The 22,152-nt window shown below is 42.7% G+C and overlaps 1 protein-coding gene across 3 annotated transcripts in view; it reads right to left on the bottom strand.

The window, feature by feature from the left end:
* The window catches only part of SCAPER (S-phase cyclin A associated protein in the ER), a 363,489-nt gene that overhangs the window by 115,460 nt on the left and 225,877 nt on the right, over positions 1-22,152 (bottom strand). For all 3 annotated transcript variants that reach the window (XM_089655289.1, XM_089655291.1, XM_089655290.1), the window contains exon 23: positions 16,591-16,706. In XM_089655289.1, the coding sequence (XP_089511415.1) occupies positions 16,591-16,706 (116 nt within the window). The remainder of the gene's footprint in view (positions 1-16,590; positions 16,707-22,152) is intronic.

Genomic DNA, 22,152 nt, shown 5'->3' with positions numbered 1-22,152 from the left:
TGATAGGTTGCTACCTGTGCAGTAAGTCTATCCGTGAAATTTCCTTGCTACTAAATATTCCACAGTCAACTGCTAGTGGTATTGTAACAAAGTGGAAGCAACTGGGAACAACAGCAACTCAGCCACAAATGGATAGGCCACGTAAAATGACAGAGCAAGGTCAGCGCATGCTGAAGCGCATAGTGGGTAGAAGTCGCCGACTGTCTGCAGAGTCAATAGCTAAAGACCTCCAAACTTTGCGTGGCCTTCAGATGAACACAACAACAGTGCGTAGAGAGCTTCATGGAATGGGTTTCCATGGCCGAGCAGCTGCATCCAAGCCTTACATCAATGGTGTAAAGCACGCTGCCACTGGACTCTAGAGCAGTGGAGACGTGTTCTCTGCAGTGATGAATCACGCTTCTCTGCCTGGCAATCCAATGGACGTGTCTGGGTCTGGGGCTTGCCAGGAAAACGGTACTTGCCTGACTGCATTGTACCAAATGTAAAGTTTGGTGGAGGGGGGGATTATGGTGTTGTTTTTCAGGGGTTTGGCTTGGCCCCTTAGTTCCAGTGAAGGGAACTCTTAAGGCGTCAGCATACTAAGACATTTTGGACAATTTCATGCTCCCAACTTTGTGGGAACAGCTTGGGGATGGCCCCTTCCTGTTCCAACATGACTACGCACCAGTGCACAAAGCAAAATCCATAAAGAAATGGATGAGCGAGTTTGGGATGGAGGTAACAGCTCGCATTAGGATAAACTAGTGACATGACAAATGAATAAAGAGTGTATAAATTGAAAGGAATCTACAGGTTTTAAACCTAATTTCTATATTTTTTTTTTTACACGACACAGCCTCAGTTGCAGGCTTTACTTCCTGTTTAAATATTAACTCCATCTTTTACACCAAGCTACAAAGGTGCACAGGGTGTAACATGGTGCCAAGAAGACCCCCTCTTCACCCCCAGAATGCTTCCCTACCCCATGGCGGCATGTGGAGGTTCTCCCCTGCAGCAGCTGTCACTTTTGAAAGTCTGAGAGAGTCTCAGAGATTTGTGAATGAATGAACTACCAGTCCTTACAAGACTTGTAATTTTCAATGGAGCATGAATATGATAATCACTGCACTCGCAGTCCATTGACATATCCTCCAGCTCTCCAGCTGAAAACTTGTATCTCAATACAGACAAAGAGCTGGAGGAAGAGCCTGCAGGACCCTGGCACTGCAACCATTATCCACCGATCACAGATGCAATGCTTTGCAGGCTCTTATGCAAAAAAATAATAAAAGCACAATTTTTATCCTGAAAAAATTTGCACATTTATTATTATTATTTTTTAATGGTGGACTTAGCCTTTAATGTGGACTTGAACTCAAAATTTGAAGCTGTCTGGACGCAGAAAGTTTGGGGTTAATTTACTAAAACTGGAGAGTGCAAAATCTGGTGCAGCTCAGCATAGAAATCAATCAGCTTCCAGTTTTGTCAAAGATTAATTGAACAAGCGGAAGTTAGAAGCTGACTGGCTACCATGCACAGCTGCACCAGATTTTATTTTACTAAATCAACCCAGAGGTGTAACTAGAACCTTCAGGGCCTCAGTGCAATAAATCATCAAGAGCCCCTGACCCCTGGCCGGGACCCTACCCTCTGAGCCCAGTGGCAGAAAGCCAGGGCCCGCTCGCAAGTGCAACCTTTAAGACTCTAGTAGTTCCGCCCCTGGTGTCTGTAGTTATTTTTATTATGTTATTTTTTTTTTACCATTTTATTTTCCAATTTTATTTTTTACAGTTTTTTAGAAGCCCTGTTGGGGGGCTTTGGTGAGATATCAGGGGTCTAAACAGACCTCTGATGTTCCACCTTTCAGACAGAGAAAGGAGATTGAGGATGTAGCCCTCAATCTCCATCTCTGCAGCCTGAGCAGCACAGAATGAATGCGCAGGAATAGCTCTTTACAGAGCTTCCCATTCATTCACAAACTGAAGCATAGTAAACACAGTTTACTATGCCTCAGTTATGAATTGACAGTCAGTGATCAGAACGGTTCACTGACTCTGTTCATTCAGACACATCCCTGCAGCAGCCTGCAGAATAGGGGAGGGGGGGGGGAAACTGGCAGCACTGCGGACAGATAAGGGGGGGGGGGCAGGAGAGCACACACCGGGGCAGGAGAGGACATGGGGGGCAGCAGAACCTAGATAGGAGGGACGGAGGGGACTGCATGTAGAGAAACCGATCCTCTCCAGTTTCTTTCTGAAGCCGCTGAATGTCTACGGGAGAGAGAGAGGAGGAGAAGTGGGCTTTCAGCTGTTGCAGATAGAAAATGGAGGAAATCAGTTTCTCTGCATGCTGTTCCCGCTGCCCATCTAATCCAGGTGTAAAGGGGGGCTGCACAGGTCGACCCCTCTAGTTACGCCTCTGTCTCCAACTACAGACCCCTGCCCTCCACTAATGGACCCTCACTCCCCAACTAATGCCCCCCGCCGATGGATCCCCACCAACTACTGCCCCTTCCTCCTATTAACAGCTCACCAACTACCACCCCTTTCCCCCACTGACAGACCCCATACACAACTGCCCCCACTGATAAACTCCCCCAACTACTGCCCCCCTCTCCCCCACTGACAGACCCCCTACCCCCCCAATTACTGCCCCCTGACCCCCACTGACAGGACTCTCCCAAATACTGCACTACTGCACCCCACTGACAGTACACACCCCCCCCCCCCACTGAAAGACACCCCCCACCACCTGTTTTTCTTTTCCTGTAAGTTAATCAGTGGGTACTTTAAATAACACCTGCTGGTTACATGGCAAAGGAGGCACTTGCGCGGCTCCCTCCCTGGAAGCTATGGGGTTAAGTCTGTGCAGCTGCCCCCTCTCCCTTTGGTTGTCACAATGCCAGCGAAGTTGTGAAATTTCATGAAAGTCTGCAGTCCCAGCCTTTGTTGTTGTTGCCTGGCATTGATGGAGTTAAATACTTTCACATCAAAGTATTATCTATCCCCACTTGCCTGAAACAATGGTCAGGAGCTGCATGAAATTGTGTACCCCCTCCAGCATGTTTAGAGTTAACTGCTTGGCTCAAGCTCTCAGCACTCAGTTTGTTCCCCTGATTGCTTCCCTGAAGGAGCTGGAGCATGTGCACAAGCCACAGGGGGGTGAAAAGCGGTGTATTTACCACAAGGCAAACAAGGGAGGCAATTTTCAGGGGATGGCACCGTCCCCTGGAAGAAGAGAAACAAGTGGCAGGGATAGGGACCTGGTCAGCTCCGCCATGAGATCTGGACGAGGCTGCGCAATGCTGGAGGGTGTGGGGATGGCCTGCTGCTTCTTTCATTGCAAATGCTAAGGTTAGTCGAGTGGATTGGGTGGTCACAGCTTTCGGATGTGTGCTGGTCAGTGGGGGGTGGTGGGGGGAGAATTATTGCGGTGATGGGCTGTGGTGGCGGCAGCTGTGGGGCACCCGGTTTTAGTGTTGCCAAGGGGAGCACATGAACTAAATACATCACTGGGTGTGAGGGATGCCGGATTTCACGGGATGCTGGTACTCATTCTACAGCTGGGAAAGGCACATTTGATCAGGCATGCCTTTCATTGACAAGCCCGATGACATGACCATCCAGAGCCCGCCCCGCTGACTGAGCCAAAGCTGCCAGTTTAGCAATCGGGCCATACAGGCCCCTCTGGAGCATGGGCGAGGTCGCAAGTGTGATTCCTGTAGCTACGCTCATGAATCAACCCCTTTGTGTCCAGGGATGCTCATCTGTCCCTGTAGACAAGTATCTCTGAAAAAAATATAAAAATGGTATGTACACTTTAGTGTACACGGCTTACTCAGCACTCCAAAAATTTGGTATAAATGTCCCTAATTAAAACAGAAAATCTTCCCATACATAATATAAAGTGCCCAGTGAATAACTTATCTTACATATAAGTAAATAAATGCAAATTAAGCTAAACAGTCTCTCTCAAAGTGTTCAGTGCATAAATGTCCACCAAGAAACTGTGCAAGTATATTTCATTCCACCACTTCAACTTTTCACCTTTTACTGCGTCATGCCCCCCTCAATTGCTCCCACATTCACCGGAGGGATTTGACTTTCTGCAAACAGCAAAAAGAGTCAAACAGGTATTCCATCTGATTCAAAGCGGTTTCTGAGGACGCCCAGAGGAGAGATGAAACATGCTGGGCGGAGTTTCTGGATCCAGCGAAGTCACATCCGATCCATAGAGCACATGCAGCGGCAATGCTTCCAGGTTTACATAGTATGCCTGCATACAACTGTTTTTTCAAGTGAGTGCAAAGTTGTATGTTCGTTTTTAATAAAAGTTTGCTACACTATTTATTTATTAATTTCAGGTACTTATATAGCGCTGTCAATTTACGCAGCGCTTTACATATATATATATTGAACATTCACATCAGTCCCCCTGATTGCTTCCCTGAAGGAGCTGGAGCATGTGCACAAGCCACAGGGGGGTGAGAAGCGGTGTATTTACCACAAGGCAAACAAGGGAGGCAATTTTCAGGGGATGGCACCGTCCCCTGGAAGAAGAGAAACAAGTGGCAGGGATAGGGACCTGGTCAGCTCCGCCATGAGATCTGGATGAGGCTGCGCAATGCTGGAGGGTGTGGGGATGGCCTGCTGCTTCTTTCATTGCAAATGCTAAGGTTAGTCGAGTGGATTGGGTGGTGCTCAAGGTGTGTACAATCTAAGGTCCCTAACTCACATTCATACATACACATATTAGGGCCAATTTAGACAGGATCCAATTAACCTACCAGCATGTCTTTGGAGTGTGGGAGGAAACCGGAGCACCCGGAGGAAACCGAAGCAAGCACAGGGAGAACATGCAAACTCCATGCAGGAGGCACCATGATCGGGAATCGAACCCATGACCCATTTACTACAAGGCAGATGTGCTAACCACTAAGCCACTATGATACTATTCCCCTTTTGCTCACATATATGGCTGAGTATTGAGTCCCATGCAGAGTGGTATATAGTGGATGAAAGAGCATGAGAGTGAACAGAGTAGCAAGAGGCCAAAGAGTCAAGTTGTGAACCTGGCAGGAAAAGCATCTCCAATGCCAATACAGCAATAATACTGGAATGCCTGTTTGACTCTTTTTGCTGTTAACAGAGAATAAAATCCCTCCAGTGAGTGTGGGAGCACTTGAGGGGAGCATGAAGCACTAAAAGGTGAAAAGTTGAAGTAGCAGAATGAAATATACTTGCACAGCTTCTTGGCAGTCATTTATGCACTGAGCACTTTATGTTATGCATAGAGATTTTTTTTTTGTATTCATTTAAATATTTGTATAAATTTAGTATTGCCAGCACTGTGAAAATATTTTCTATTACATAGCAGGGAGCTTAAGCACCTTTGGAACAGCAGTTGTCTGAGAGAGACAGTTGGAATTATTTCACCTTTGGGTATAGGTGGAGTACAGAGCACAAGTTATTTTGATTTATATAAATGTCCGTAAGTCCATAAAAATTCATAAAGGTTAATTTACCAGGGAAGATGAAAGGGTAGGTAGATCCAAAAAAACTCCCCTGCAGCTCCTGAAGCATGATCTGGGATAGATCGCCTCAAGTATGAATGAGGAGAAACACAAGAACAGGGTGCTGAGATTAATAGGATCAAACAACAAAACTGCATTAACCTCTTCCCACTGACTTGGCGGGTGGCTTTAATGCCGAGATATGTGCAGCCCAAAATAAACAACTCTCTGTGCTGAGAGCAAGCACCCTGCGCACTCCCAGCACAGACACTGGTAGGAACCGGAAGCATACTAGTTAAAGAAAGAACATAAAGAGTTAAACAAAGCACACATACAGTGTAAATTCTCTTAATCCAACACGGATGGCAGCCAAGATGAAACATCAAGCCAACATGCATATGAGGAGCTGATCAAATAGCATGACATGCTGGTTATTTTAGTCCCATTGGTCCATCACACAGCAGCTATGTGCAACATATCTGCCACCTATTGCTGTCCTTCTCCATCCTGGCTGGTTGTGTTTAAATGCTGGTCTTTCTCTCCCCTTGACAAAGGGGATGGTGCCCCTGAAAAGCGTTGCAGCCCTCCCATCCTCTGCCATCACTCATTCTCCTGTCGGTCTGCAGACGTACATGCCAGATGTTGCTTACCCCCCTGGAGGTAATCGGCACTCTCACATGCTGCTGTTTGATCAGCCACTTAGAATATCTCCCAGAAGTGAGTAAACCCCTCAGATTTTTGTAAAATATTTTATTATATCTTTTCATGTGACAACACTGAAGAAATGACACTACAATGTAAAGTAGTGAGTGTACAGCTTGTATAACAGTGTAAATTTGTTGTCCCCTCAAAATAACTCAACACACAGCCATTAATGTCTAAACCACTGGCAACAAAAGTGAACACACCCCTAAGTGAAAATGTCCAAATTGGGCCCAATTAGCCATTTTCTCTCCCTGGTGTCATGTGACTCGTTAGTGTTACAAGGTCTCAGGTGTGAATGGGCAGCAGGTGTGTTAATTTTGGTGTTATCACTCTCACTCTCTCATACTGGTCACTTCATGGCAAAGAACTCTCTGAGGATCTGAAAAAAAGAATTGTTGCTCTACATAAAGATGGTCTAGGCTATAAGAAGATTGCCAAGACCCTGAAACTGAGCTGCAGCACGGTGGCCAAGACCATACAGCGATTTAACAAGACAGGTTCCACTCAGAACAGGCCTCGCCATAGTCGCCCAAAGATGTTGAGTGCACATGCTCAGAGTCATATCCAGAGGTTGTCTTTGGGAAATAGATGTATGAGTTCTGCCAGCATTGCTGCAGAGGTTGAAGGGGTGGAGGGTCAGCCTGTCAGTGCTCAGACCATACGCCACACACTGCATCAAATTGGTCTGCATGACTGTCGTCCCAGAAGGAAGCCTCTTCTAAAGATGATGCACAAGAAAGCCCACAAACAGTTTTTCTGAAGACAAGCAGACTAAGGACATGGATTACTGGAACTATGTCCTTTGGTCTGATGAGACCAAGATAAACTTATTTGGTTCAGATGGTGTCAAGCGTGTGTGGCGGCAACCAGGTGAGGAGTACAAAGACAAGTGTGTCTTGCCTACAGTCAAGCATTGTGGTGGGAGTGTCATGGTCTGGGGCTGCATAAGTGCTGCCAGCACTGGAGAGATACAGTTCATTGAGGGAACCATGAATGCCAACATATACTGTGACATACTGAAGCAGAGCATGATCCCCTCCCTTCGGAGACTGGGCCACAGGGCAATATTCCAACATGGTAACGACCCCAAACACACCTCCAAGACGACCACTGCCTTGCTAAAGAAGCTGAGGGTAAAGGTGATGGACTAGCCAAGCATGTCTCCAGACCTAAACCCTATTGATCATCTGTGGGGCATCCTCAAACGGAAGGTGGAGGAGTGCAAGGTCTCTAACATCCACCAGCTCCATGATGTCATCATGGAGGAGTGGAAAAGGACTCCAGTGGCAACCTGTGAAGCTCTTGTGAACTCCATGCCCAAGAGGGTTAAGGCAGTGCTGGAAAATAATGGAGGCCACACAAAATATTGACACTTTGGGCCCAATTTGGACATTTTCACTTAGAGGTGTACTCACTTTTGTTGCCAGCGGTTTAGACATTAATGGCTGTGTGTTGAGTTATTTTGAGGGGACAGCAAATTTACACTGTTATACAAGCTGTACACTCACTACGTCACATTGTAGCAAAGTGTCATGTCTTCAGTGTTGTCGCATGAAAAGATGCAATAAAATATTTACAAAAATGTGAGGGGTGTACTCACTTTCCGTGTGTGTGTGTGTGTGTGTGTGTGTGTGTATATATATATATATATATATATATATATATATATATGTATACTGCTCATAAAAAAAGAACACTTTTTATTCAGAGTATAGCATCAAGTCAGTTAAACTCCTGGGATATTGATCTGGTCAGTTAAGTTGCAGAGGGGGTTGTTAATCTGTTTCAGCTGCTTTGGTGTTAATGAAATTAACAACAGGTGTACTGGGCAACAATGAGACGATCCCCAAAACAGGATTGGATTTACAGGTGGAGGCCACTGACATTTTTTTCCCTACTCATCTTTTCCGACTGTTTTTCACTAGATTTGCATTTGGCTAGGGTCAGTGTCACTACTGGTAGCATGAGGCAGAACCTGAACCCTACAGGGGTTGCACAGGCAGTCCAACTCCTCCGGGATGGCACATCAATATGTGAAATTGCCAGAAGGTTTGCTGTGACTCCCAACACAGTTTCAAGAGCATGGAGGAGATTCCAAGAGACAAGCAGTTACTCTAGGAGAGCTGGACAGGGCCATAGAAGGTCATTAACCCATCAGTAGGACCGCTATCTGCTCCTTTGTGCAAGGAGGAACAGGATGAGCACTGCCAGAGCCCTACAAAATTACTTCCAGCAAGCCACTGGTGTGAATGTCTCTGACCAATCAGAAACAGACTTCAAGAGGGTGGCCTGAGGGCCCGACTTCCTCTAGAGGGCTCTGCGCTCACTGACCGGCACCATAGAGCTCGATTGGCATTTGCCATTGAACACCAGAATTGGCAGGTGCCCTGTGCTTGATGAGAGCAGGTTCACCCTGAGCACATGTGAGACGTGAAAGGGTCTGGAGAAGCTGTGGAGAACATTATGCTGCCTGTAGCATCGTTCAGCATGACTGTTTTGGTGGTGGATCAGTGATGGTCTGGGGAGGAATATCCATGGAGGGACGCACAGTCCTCTACAGGCTAGACATTGGCATCCTGACTGCCATTAGGTATCGGGATGAAATCCTTGGACCCATTGTCAGACCCTGGTGCAGTGGGTGCTGGGTTCCTCCTGGTGCATGAGAATGCCCGGCCTCAAGTGGCGATAGAATGCAGGCAGTTCCTGGAGGATGAAGGAATTGATACCACTGAATGGCCCTCAAGCTCGCCTGACCTAAATTCAATACAAAACCTCTGGGATATCATGTTTCGGTCCATCCAATGCCCCAGGATGCACCTCAGACTGTTCAGGAGCTCAGTGATGCCCTGGTCCAGATCTGGGAGGAAATACCCCAGGACACCATCCGTTGTCTCATTAGGAGCATGCCCCGCCTTTGTCAGGCATGTATACAAGAACGTGGGGGCAATACAAACTACTGAGTACCATTTTGAGTTGCTGCAATGAAATTTTAGCAAAATGGACTAGCCTGATGCATCTTTATTTCACTTTGATTTTCGGGGTATCTTTGAATTCAGTCCTCTGTAGGTTGATAATTTTCATTTCCATCAAATGATGGGGCATCCAAACGTTCCTAGCACATTACCCAGTCCATATCAGTAGATATCCAGCATGATATTTTTCCTCATTGAGATTTGATGTGTTTTCAAAGTGTTCCTTTAATTTTTTTGAGCAGTGTGTATGTATGTGTGTGTGTATATATATATATAAAATTCTATTTCTTGTTTGTTAAGGCCATTTGAACTGCACAAATCTATGATGAAGCAAGTATAAAATTATTTGACATGAAATTATTTACACATATTGATGAATCTTCTTGAAGCATTTTTTTTCAGATTGTGGTCATTTTGAAGGACACTTATGGATGTAATCTGCACTGTTATTGCACAGATTTATGAACTGCATTGCGGTTTTTGCACATTATGAATTCTGAGAAAGATATTTACATTGATTTGGCACTTTGTGTAAGAGATACTCAGAGACGAGTTTACTGTTTATGTATAAATGTACTGTATTTTATTAATGTATTATTTATTTAATATTTATATTATTCCTGAATTAATGTATGTTATGTTCTATTATTAATTAATAATAGTTATTATTATAATATTTAGTTATTAAGTAATAATAGAAAATGATGTCATTAATGTAGGTTATGTTTTTAATCTATAATATATTATTAGTGACAATTTTGTTATATTAGTTGTTGAGGGTTAGATTCACTAGCTGTGATTTTATGTTTAAATTTATAGTGTTACTATGACCCCTTCATGACCAGGCCATTTTTTGCTATTCAGCACTGTGCTACTTTAATTGACAATTGTGCGGTCATGCAACTACTGTACACAAATGACATTTATATCAATTCTCTTACACAAATAGAAATTTAAATTGGTGGTATTTGATCACCACTGGGTTTTATATTTTTTGCTATATAAATGAAAAAAGACAAAAAATTAGAAAAAAAACTATATTTTCTACTTTCAATTAAAAGAAAGCATTTCCAATAAAAAAACAATTTTTTCATAAATTTAGGCCAAAATGCATTCTACTGCATGCCTTTGGTAAAAAAAAATCCCAATAAGTGTATATTAATTGGTTTGTATGAAAGTTATAGCATCTACGAACTTTGGCATATATATTTGAAAATCATTTAGTCCTGGTGTACTGACAGTCTGTCTCATTTCTTGAGGCCCTTAAAATGCCAGAACAGTACAAATACCAGGCAAATGATACCTTTTTGGAAAGTAGACAGTGTGAGGTATTTAGTAAGAGGCACGGCAAGGTTTTTGACATAGCAATTTTTTTTGTCACAATTTATTGGAAAATGAAAAGATTAAATAAAAATTGTTGTTTTTTAACTTTTTTTTTCTTACATACTGTCACCAGTGCAGTACAGAGTCATCATATGACTGGTGTGATGGGGATCAGGGATACTGACTGTGACAGTATGTTAAAAAAAATAATTAAAAAACATTTTGTTTCTTTTTTTGCAATTTTTTTTTACATACAGTGCCTTGAAAAAGTATTCATACCAATTGAAATTTTCCTCATTTTGTCATGTTACAACCAAAAAGATAAATGTATTTTATTGGGATTTTATGTGATAGACCAACACAAAGTGGCACATAATTGCGAAGTGGAAGGAAAATGATAAATTGTTTATAAATAAATATCTGAAAAGTGTGGTGTGCATTTGTATTCAGCCCCCTTTACTCTGATACCCTTAACTAAAATCTAGTGGAACCAATTGCCTTCAGAAGTCACTCAATTAGTAAATAGTCCACCTGTGTGTAATTTAATCTCAGTATAAATACAGCTGTTCTGTGAAGCCCCCAGAGGTTTGTTAGAGAACATTAGTGAACAAACAGCATCATGAAGGCCAAGGAACACACCAGACAGGTCAGGGATAAAGTTGTGGAGTTTAAAACAGGGTTAGGTTATAAAACAATATCCCAAGCTTTGAACATCTCATGGAGCACTGTTCAATCCATCATCCGAAAATGGCACAATTGCAAACCTACCAAGACATGACCGTCCACCTAAACGGACAGGCCGGGCAAGGAGAGCATTAATCAGAGAAGCAGCCAAGAGGCTCATGGTAACTCTGGAGCAGCTGCAGAGATCCACAGCTCAGGTGGGAGAATCTGACCACAGGACAACTATTAGTTGTGCAATCCCCAAATCTGGCCTTTATGGAAGAGTGGCAAGATGAAAGCCATTGTTGAAAGAAAGCCATAAGAAGTCCCATTTGCAGTTTGCGGGAAGCCATGTGGGGGACACAGCAAACGTGGAAGAATGTGCTCTGGTCAGATGAGACCAAAATTTTAGTTTTTGGTTTAAAAGCAAAACTATGTTTGGCAGAAAACTAGCACTACACATCACCCTGAACACACCATCCCCACCATGAAACATAGTGGTGGCAGCATCATGTTGGTTGGATGCTTTTCTTCGACAGGGACAGGGAAGCCGGTCAGAGTTGATGGGAAGATGGATGGAGCCTTATACAGGGCAATCTTAGAAGAAAACCTGTTAGAGTCTGCGAAAGACATGAGACTGGGGTGGAGGTTCACCTTCCGGTAGGACAACGACCCTAAACATACAGCGAGAGCTACAATGGAACGGTTTAGATCAAAGCATCTTCATGTGTTAGAATGCCCCAGTCAAAGTCCAGACCTAAATCCGATTGAGAATCTGCGGCAAGACTTGAAAACTGCTGTTCACAGACGCTCTCCATCCAATCTAACAGAGCTTGAGCTATTTTGCAAAGAATGGGCAAAAATTTCACTTTCTAGATGTGCAAAGCTGGTAAAGACATTCCCAAAATGACTTGCAGCTGTAATTGCAGCGAAAGGTGGTTATACAAAGAATTGACTCAGGGACTCTGAATACAAATGCACACCACATTTTTCAGATATTTATTTGTAAACAATTTTGAAAACCATTTATCATTTTCTTTCTACTTCACAATTACGTGCCACTTTGTGTTGGTCTATCACATAAAATCCCAAACTTTCAATTGGTATGAATGCTTTTTCAAGGCACTGTATTTCATCTAGGGGGGGGTCATGGATTTTTTTTTTTACACTTTGATTACTGTTACAGTGATGATCTCTGTAACAGCAATGTTTTGAACTGTCATGAATGGGTTACATTCATACCAGCTGTGGTTACTATTATGTGCTGTAACTGGCCCAGGTACCATGTGATAGCTGTGGGCCAATCACAGCATTACAATACTAAGCACAATTGTTGTGAATGAAACCCAATCATAACAGTTGTGTTGACAACAAAATCATGTGATCGCATAGCGATCACGTGACATCCCGGGAACTTTAAGCACGATCGTGGACACAGCAGTCATGGGAGCAGAGCATTGCGCGTCCCTCGGCTGTATGACGTACACGTACGTGATCCAGCCTGCCCATTCTGGTCGCCTGCAGTAAATGTACTGTGGGCAGGTAGCAACTGATTAACCACTCTACTCAGAATTCTTAAAGGCAGAAGACCTCACCAAGGCTCTTCATTAAAAACAAACTGTAGAACAGAAATACATAAAAGTATAATTCTGCAATCACAATTACAGGGGTTCACTCACATCAAAATCAAAGAAAAAAAATTATATGATATGCAACAATTCATGCACCTGGAACAGCTACACACACCATCAAACTCTAAAAATCACACAAAATGGTCACAATACCGTACTGTCATAAAACCATGTTACCTGTTAAGCTGGCCATAAACTAATAGATTTTCAAACCAATATTCATACAAAGATTCTAAGTACATTGAATGACTTGAAAAATGTCAAAAGCTCTTCAAAATGTTCTTTGCTTATAGCATTCGACTTCAGAGTGAATAGACTTTCCCAAATGAAAACCACATTCACTGATAGAAATTTGTTCGAAAAAGATTTTTCTTTGCGGACGATGCCCTCTTGACTCTTATTAACCCCCTGACGACGCTTCCTAATTTGCAACAGGTTCTTGAGCACTTCTCCTTGATTTCGGGTCTCCGTATCAACTTGGATAAGACTGTCGCCCTCAATATTACTTTGGCTTCAGATTTGGTTTCGCGCCTAAACTCCCACTTCCCTTACAAATGGGCTTCCTCTTCTCTTGAATACTTAGGCATTCGCTTGACCCCACCTATGACTCCCTGTTTGCTGCAAATTATTATCCATTGCTTAGCTCTCTATCCTCTCTTATGCATTCCTGGCAATTTCCGCACCTGTCTTGGATAGGACGGGTTAATTCGGTGAAAATGACCATCTTGCCGAAATTGTTGTATTATTTTCGCACACTCCCAGTGCGGGTTCCCCCTCATTTTCTTCGGTTGCTTCAGGCAAAGTTTATGCGTTTTATCTGGGCCGATAAGCACCCCAGAGTATCCAGAATTACGCTTTTTGCTCATAGACTCCAGGGTGGTCTTGGGGTGCCTAATGTAACTTCCGACGTTCCTCTCTGGGTCCTGTTGGAACTACCTAATTGTGCCCCTATCGCAACGTCGACGCTTCTATGGTTTCCCCCTGCCTTGCGCCCTATGGCACTGAGTCTGATGTTACTTCATGGCTTACAAGTCTGGGACTCGGTACGTTACTCTGGTGGCCTGATGTCACCTGTTCTGCCTTTGTTCCCAATTATTAACAACCCTCTTTTCCCACTGGGTTTAGATCACCCAAGGGCGTTTTCTTGGTGGGTGACTAATGGTTTTTCGCAGGTGCGACACTTTTTGATTTTTCGGTCCTTTCCCACCTGGAACTCTCTTCAGGAATCCCAGAATGTCCCCTCTGTGGAATTCTTTCGATACCTTCAATTGCGACACTGGTTGCTCTCGCTGCGGGGCACTTCTGCTTTCCCGTACCAGAAATCTGCCTTTGAACAGCTTTGCCAACAGCGCCCGGGTGCTCCGGGCCTTATATCCCTTCTTTATGCAGCTCTGAACAGACACTTGTCGCATACTTCTCTTTCATATGTTGTTCAGTGGGAACGCGACCTGGGAGTGGCTGTGGATCCGGAGGACTGGAATAAGGCCTGGTCACTCATAGCTAAATGCTCATTTAATACGACCACACTGGAGGCAGCCTATAAGGTATTGTGTTCCGGCTCGGTTGGCCCGGGCTAACCCTGCCTGTCTTGATCAAAGTTTTCGGGGTTCTGGCAATCGTGGAGATGTATTGCATATCTAGTGGTCATGCCCGAGACTGTTTCGTTTTTGGTCTCATGTGTTTGGCCTCCTTTTCACCTTGTTCCATCTCTCCATTCGCTGGGATGCTCGGTATGCCTTGCTTCATTGCCCCATACCGGGCCTCTTGGCTCACCAGCATAATTTGGCTTCCTATTTGTTTTTATCGGCCACTAGACCAATTGCTCAGGCCTGGAAGAGTCCATTTGTCCCTCTTCAGGGGGTGCGGGATCGTATGACCACTATGATGCTCAACGAACAGATGTCGAGTATCCGCAATGACTCTCAACGTAAATTTTTGAAAATATGGGAGCCGTGGTTGCAATATGCCTTTCCCACACTCCCCCCAGCAAGTCTGGGGATGTAATGGCATTTGGTATTGGCGCTCTTGGACCCCTGCTCTTTGGCGCTTTTTTTTTTTTCCCTCTTTCTTCCTTTCTCTCTCTCTCTGTTTTTGGTGTGACTGGACAGCTGCCTTTAGTTGTTATAGTCAGTTACATTAATGCTTTGTATTTTATGTGCCATTGATAGCCCCTGCGTGGGCGTACCTTTTGCCCTGTTGGCATTGGAGCACTGTTTTTCCTTTTTTTTGTATTTTTTTTATCTGTGCAATTGATAGCCCCTTTGTGGGCGTGTTTTATTGCCTCTGTTTTATACTGTTTAAAAAATTAATAAAAACCATTGAAATAGAAAAAGATTTTTCATCCCGTTCCTTCAAATTTTTTCATCACTATGGTCAAAAAAAAAATGTTGATTTGATTAGAAAAAGCAAATGAATGGTCTTAAAACTAAAGATTTCACACTGAATGTATGGCCAGTTTTAGAAAGCATAGCTGTTCAATCAGCAGGAGAGTAATAACAACGGGAAACAACTACACAAAGTTAATTTTCTTATTGCAAAAAAACTTTTTGCCATTAGCACCAGTACAAATCTAGCACACAATACAAATTTTTCAACTACAATACAAGTGTTTCATAAAAAGACTCTGTATCACAGAGTATCATGTCAGATTGAGCACAAATGCTGGTTATACTGTACAATGCAAAATAGGCTTTTAAAGTGTTATAGTAAATTGTGGATTTCCTAGCACGCAGAATAAGAATGACCGAATCCAATGACCGAGTCCTTCACGAACCTGCTTCAACAGTCTGACTATCAAAGCCAGTGACTGTGAAGCAGGATGGTAGATTGCACCTCGAGATGTCTCGGCCACAAGATTTCATGACATGTCAACAAATATCTGGGTACCATGTCCTTCTAGGCCAATTCTGTGCCTTGAGGGTCACCAAAATCTCCTCTGTCTCCATCCAGCGAAGCAGACATGGAAAAGATTTCAATGGAGGGAAGGTTTCGATTACAAAGAACTGATTCAATAAAGTTACTACAGCATCCACAGCAAAGGCTTGAAGAAGCTTGGACCTAGTGACAAACTTGTACAGTGCGTTGTTGAACCTGGCTGCTAGCAGGTCGATTTCCATCGTTCCCCACCAGCAACAGAGGTTCTGAAAAACCTCAGGATGGAGAGACCACTCTCCTGGATCAAGTTGCTGACAGCGGAGAAAGTTTGCTTGCACTGGAATGTGCACCTCGGACAAGGATGGAAATTGTCTTTCTGCCCAGGACAGATTCAGATCTCCTCTCTTTGAGCTACCTGACTTTTTGTTTTGACTTGATGGTTGATGCAGACTATGGCCATGACAATGTCCAATTGAACCCTTGTTGACATCCCCCTGAAGTTGATGGGTCCTATGTTGGAAAAGTTCCAGGATGTTGATTAGAGGCCTGTCTGTGATCAGGTTGTTTGGGCAGAATGGCATTTGTTATGAAAACTTCCCAATTCAATGGGAGAAAGGAGTTTCACTTTTTTCCAATTCCCGCACCGAGCAGCTGCCCTGCGCCATTATGAACACAGGGGGTCGGCCACTTGGTATGAGCGCCATTCAGAGAATGCTTTGCAATCAGGTTACCATTGGTAAAGAACATCTATCATTCAAGTTTCAGACAATGAACATATACATATTAAAATGTTTATACTTGTTGATATTCAGACTTAGCATATTCAAAGCTGTAATATCTGCAAACATAATGCATACATAATTATGTTAATAAATATAGCTCTATCCCTAACCAAGTTTTCTCACACTGGAAAGCGCTGAACACATACTTGAAAGGGATGCGGGAAGATGTGCTGGTGTTACACACAGGTGTCGCACTTTGCAGAATCTGTTCCACAACCGTCAGCCCACCAGAAGCTCGGAAAGAAATCTGATCAGATGCATTCTTTAAAAAAAAAAAAAAAAAATGAGTTTAGTCATAACAAGAAATAAGGTAATTAAAGAAAATAAGAATGAAAGACAACATATGTAGAAGTTCATAAAAAACATGCAAACCTATTGTTTACTGTATGTGCACTTGTATTTTAAAACTGAACTCCGGACTACAACATTTTTCTATTAATATATTCCTCAATAGCCACAAAGGATACTTTTGTAAATCCACATTGTGTGCACCAAATGCCTTTGTAAACCCTAATATTACCTTGTAATAGTAACAGTGACATCATCGCTGTGCTGTACATAACATAGTACACCAAGACTCAAACAAGAATACACATGTCTCTTGCAATTAGGCAATATTTGCTTATCCTAGAGATTACCTTTAAGCATAATAACAAGTTTTTAGGGTCACAGTGCTAATAGTTTGTTTGATGGAGGGTCAGAGGTTAGCTAAAGTCTAACAGTCTCTGCTTCCTTAAGTGCTTTGTTACATACACTGTCTTGCAACTCCTGTGTGTTATAGTTCATATATATTTTATATGTGAAGGGGACCTGTAGGTTTGTAGTTACAGGAAAAATTCTTTATCACTGCTATGCAGTCTCTGAGGCTTAAAGAGAAGTACAACGAAAGCTATTTTGGCTATACTTCTATGGATCACATCAGTGCAGTCCATTCTGCACTTCTGTGACTCGTTTTCAGCCAACGGCACTGATGTCACTCAGCCAGTCCAGGCTCAGGAAAGATCCCGACTTTACAGTCCGGATCCACCCAGATGCCTGGACCAGCTGGCTCAGCCTCTCAGCATGCTGATCCTGTTGCCTCCACAGCCCAGCACTCCTTCACTGGAGGGGCAGAGCAGAGAGCTGGTTGACAGTCACCACTCTCTGTTCAGAGCCGAGGAGGAGAACTGAGCGATCAGTTTGATCGCTCACCTTTCAAGGTAGACAGGGGAGCTAGGATTGGTGCTGCAGCCATCTAGGTGAGTCTGATTTCTTTTTTTTTTTTTTAGCTATTCCCATACTTCTCTTTTAAGCAGAGTGAACGAGGTTGCCTAGTTGACCTGGCAACTGCAATCAGACTTGACTTAGCTTAAATAAGGATCACACATATAAAGGAAAACTAAATAAGGTAAATAGAGCACTTTTCAAAGTACAGCAAGTCTGCAACATAACATTTAGAGATGAAATTCATCAGTTTTCCTGCGTTCCTGCATAATCACAACCATGACAAGTACTCCTTAAAACTGAACTCCAACAAAACTATAACTCCTCCCTTGCAGTAGGGCTATGCCTCCACTGCAAGATCTAACTGCTCATTTAGGTCTAGGGGGTTTGTAAAGGGCCTTTTTACTTACCCAATTCTTTGCCCCTGCTGGCTTCTCTGTGCTGCTAGAATAGTCCCTGCAGCCTTTTCTCCCCTACTCTCCAGCAGTCTAAGGATATCTGACATCACCGAGACAAATGCAAGGTCTATTGCTGGAGTGGGGGGGAATTCATTCTTCTGGGGGGAGCAGCGCTGTCCCATTAGCAATGCTGCTGCTCTCTCTTCCTTGTCTCACAGGAAACTCTGAGAGCAGCAGGAGCCATAGACTTCTGCTACTATCAGCCAAATACTATGATTAAGGAACGGAGGGCATGGTTGCGTGTGTCTATAGAGAAAGCACAAGGCTTTCTGAGGGGGCAGCCGCAGGAAAGGAGGAAGGGAAAGTGCTGATGGGGACTACAGAAGAGGAGGTAAGGGGATGCTCTGTGCAATACCATTGCAAGTAATTATAGCATATTTTTCATTTTAATTAAAAAATTGTTTGCCTTTATAATCACCTTAAACCTTGCAGTGCTGGCGTAGTCCCATTGCAAGGGAGGAGTTTTAGTTTTAATGGAGTTGGGCTTTAAAGGATAAACTAAGGGTAGAGGTCTATGAAAAAACCGAAAGCTCTGCATCAACAATCACCAGGAAGGAATACCAATTCAATGCTCAACAGTAAACCAACAAAAGTGATGGGTAACAAAAGCACAGCAGATCGCCTGGTCTAGGTGAATCATTTTTTTTCCAATGGACAAAAGAACACCAAACAATTAATCTCATCAGATGCGATTGGTTATAAAAAAGCATGAACGGCCTTGCAGAGGAGCTTAGAAGGATTAGCTAAAATAGGGCGAGTAGCCACATTTAGGCTAGACATGGCCTCCTCAATCAACCCAACAATGACACATCCAGCCTTCTAATCTCTAATGTAAACATTGAGTTTATGCTTTGGGTTGGGGAACAAAGTGAGCTGAGGGAAAAAGACTTAAAGCAGAAATAAACTCCTAATAAAACATTGCTAGGAAGTAGTTTTTTTTTAGCAGAAGAGACATGCAAACCTCTGTAGAAAAAGGTCCCTTTCTTCTAGCAGTTTTTAATTTTGTGTGCACAGTATGAGTCATGTTAGATGCAGAGAACGGAGCTGGGTAAAGTGTAACTCCAGTGCGCATGTGCAAGTGTTAAATCAGTGGCTGCCTAATGGGCGAAGAGTAGAGGGGCAGGGCCTAGAAGAAGCAACAGCAAAGTTGGTGGGGAAGAGGGAGGTGACTGGATCAGTCAGCATTCTGGGAGGGCACTGTCATAGGTATATGTGCAATAATGTGTATGGTCTTCACAGTGCCTGGAGAGGCCAGCAAGGATTTGTTTTAAATATGTATGGGTTAGTGATGGCTTGTTTTTAAGCCTAGCTTAATTCTTATTAAAGTGGTTGTAAAACCCTCACATATACCCAGTGAAGTGACTGCCCTTAAGTGATACACAGAGGCTGTACATTTCTTCTGTACAGCCATTCAAAGTCCAGAATTTGTATAGGGGTTGGGAGCTGAAGTTACACTCTGTAGAGCTCAGTGAGAGTTGATTGGAGGTAAGGGGCAAGAACAAGGGCAAGGAAATGGCAAAGGCAGCCCCCCCCCCTCAGGAACAGAGCCTAGGCCATTAATGACAGTCTGTGTGTCGGAATACCCTCCCCTGTCAACTTTTGTCTCTTGGTGTCAGGAATACCTGTCAGAAGTGACATATAGCAGCAGAAGGAGGCAGCAGAGAGAGATGACACTTACTCTAGGTTGAGAAGTACACGCTATAGAAGAATATGCTTTGCTCATATTTCAAATCAGGGGTTTACAACCGCTTATATTATAATTATACTGTAGAATTAATATAATAAATAAATATAATTTAATACTTGGATGTATAAACCTGGCCACAGTTTTACTTTAAAGTGTTTCTAAAGGCAGATAGTTATATGCAGAAGATTTATTTTCCTTAATCCATAGAATGCATTGAGTTAAAATAAAATCTTCTACATGCAGCTCAGCCCCCATACTTAACTGAGTCCGATTTCGATCCAACATTGTGCAAGAGAGCTCTCTTGGCTCTCTCTCTCCTCAATGGCTCAAAGACAGCAGTGGAAGCCCATCACAGCCAGTGAGGAGGGAGCATGGGGCATGGCTGAGCAGTGTTCTGTGTGTCAATGGACACAGTGCTGGCTTGGGAGCCAGCCTGCATCAGTAGACCCTCAGCAAGCAGCTTGCTATGGGAACACTCAATGGGGGGAGGAGCCAGGAGGGCCGGCAGGGGGACCCAAGAAAAGAAGGATCGGGGCTATTGCACAGAGCAAGTATAACATGTTTGTTATATAAAACAACAACTTTTTTTCATCCTTTACAGTCACTTTAAAAGCCTAATATGGATAGCAGCAAATCTTAAATCCAAGGTCACTGATGTAAGTGTAAGTGTACTGTTTATACATAACACTGACCTCCACTTCAGCCACATTTTTCAGGGCACTCTGAAAGGAATCTGTCAGAAAAGTAATATAACAGCTACCATTGCAGATTTCCAGTCCTTGTTGAGTCATTGGAAAAGGCATGTGCTGTTGGTACACCTAACACTTACATGCTTGTTCTAAGACAGTGGCTTGCTAGGTAGTGAGGAAAGTATAAGTATTCCATTTAAAGAACTAGGTCTCTTAATCTCCTCTAAGGTGTTGCAAACTTTTAGCACACCAGTTTAGCTCATTGATAAAAAAACATCAAGTGTCTGCAATGGTATAAAAAAAATCACACTTGAAATCCAGGGTTTTGATTTTTATTTTCTGTTTGAAACATATAGGATTTTATTTCCATTTAGAGCTCTTTACACAGGCAACTTTAAAACACTCAAATGGCAGCCATCTTTACTAAACCCAGGGGAGTTCTGCTGTACAGCAGGACTTCAAAGCAAAGTGCTAAGAATAGTGGCTAAACTGACAATGTGTGAGGGGATAAAAGCAAATGGAGTTAACATATAAACCACTATGGAGTGATAATAAAGTACACAGACTATTTGAATCCAAGTAAGAACAAGTTAACCTCTTATACAGAAGTTAGAGGTTCCAGCAAAAGGGTTTTTTTTCATGAAAAATTAAAAGATCTATATGAAGAAAATTGATTCTGACCATTATGAGGGACATATTTATTAAAGTTTAAATTGAAATTTTACAGTTTGTGAAATTAAATTTCTACCTGTTCTACTTTTTATGTTGCTGTTACGGATAGTCTATCCATTCTTTTATGCCATATTTTCACTTAAAGTGTTACTAAACCCACAACAGTAAAATCAGTCTGTATATGCAGTAAAGCATGCTTGATATTCTCACTGTGGAACCTAAGGGGTTAATCCTCTGCATTGTGTAAAAAGGCTGTTTGATCCATTCTTTTCTGCCCCTCCTATTGTTGAAATGACCACCTGATACAGACTGAATCCGTAGTCACATGCTCAGTTTGGTGTGTATTGCTAGAGAGGTTTTTTTCTTCTTGGGAGAGTGCATGTGATAAGCACAGGGCCAATCAGCACTGTTCAGACAGAGGGTCAGGGGTTTCACATCTTCCTAGAGCAGAAAGAAAACTCCTACAAGCTTTAACCAGTGCTCTGCTGAAGTCACAAGACTGCTCTAACTGCTGAAGAGAAATGGTATTTCGCAGTTTATATTTACTAAAATACTTGCATTTCCATGTTGTGTGTACTGTGGGAGACCAGATATAGTGAATGCAGGGTCCTGGGTTTAGTATCCCTTTAAGTTAAATTAACCCAGAAAAATTTATTTTGCAGATAACTGTTCCATCCTACAGAAGACATTTTTTCTTATTTGAAGGAACAATGAACTTTCTCTAGGTGTTTTTTAGTTTTTTTAATAATTTGTCAACTTTTTGTCCTATTTGGCCATTTTTTACTAGTCTGTCAGATTTTTTTACCACTGTTTCACAAGAGTTCAATTTCATATAAATATCACATAAAACCAAGAAATATTTAGTAGTGAAATGGGGAAAACTGTGTTAAAAAACTGAAAGTCGCACAGTCATAAATGTTCTAGAAAAAAATATTAATTTTAAGTTTATTTAATTTTTTTTACCATACAGATTTATAAAAAACCATTTGATATCAGTGA

This window comes from Staurois parvus, unplaced genomic scaffold (genome assembly GCF_062004578.1).
Source record: "Staurois parvus isolate SC_StPar_1 unplaced genomic scaffold, SC_StPar_1.0 ptg000832l, whole genome shotgun sequence".
NCBI classification, from domain to species: Eukaryota; Metazoa; Chordata; class Amphibia; order Anura; family Ranidae; genus Staurois; species Staurois parvus.
The sequence above is the reverse complement of the archived record's forward strand: the minus strand, read 5'-3'. Positions and strand labels throughout refer to the sequence as shown.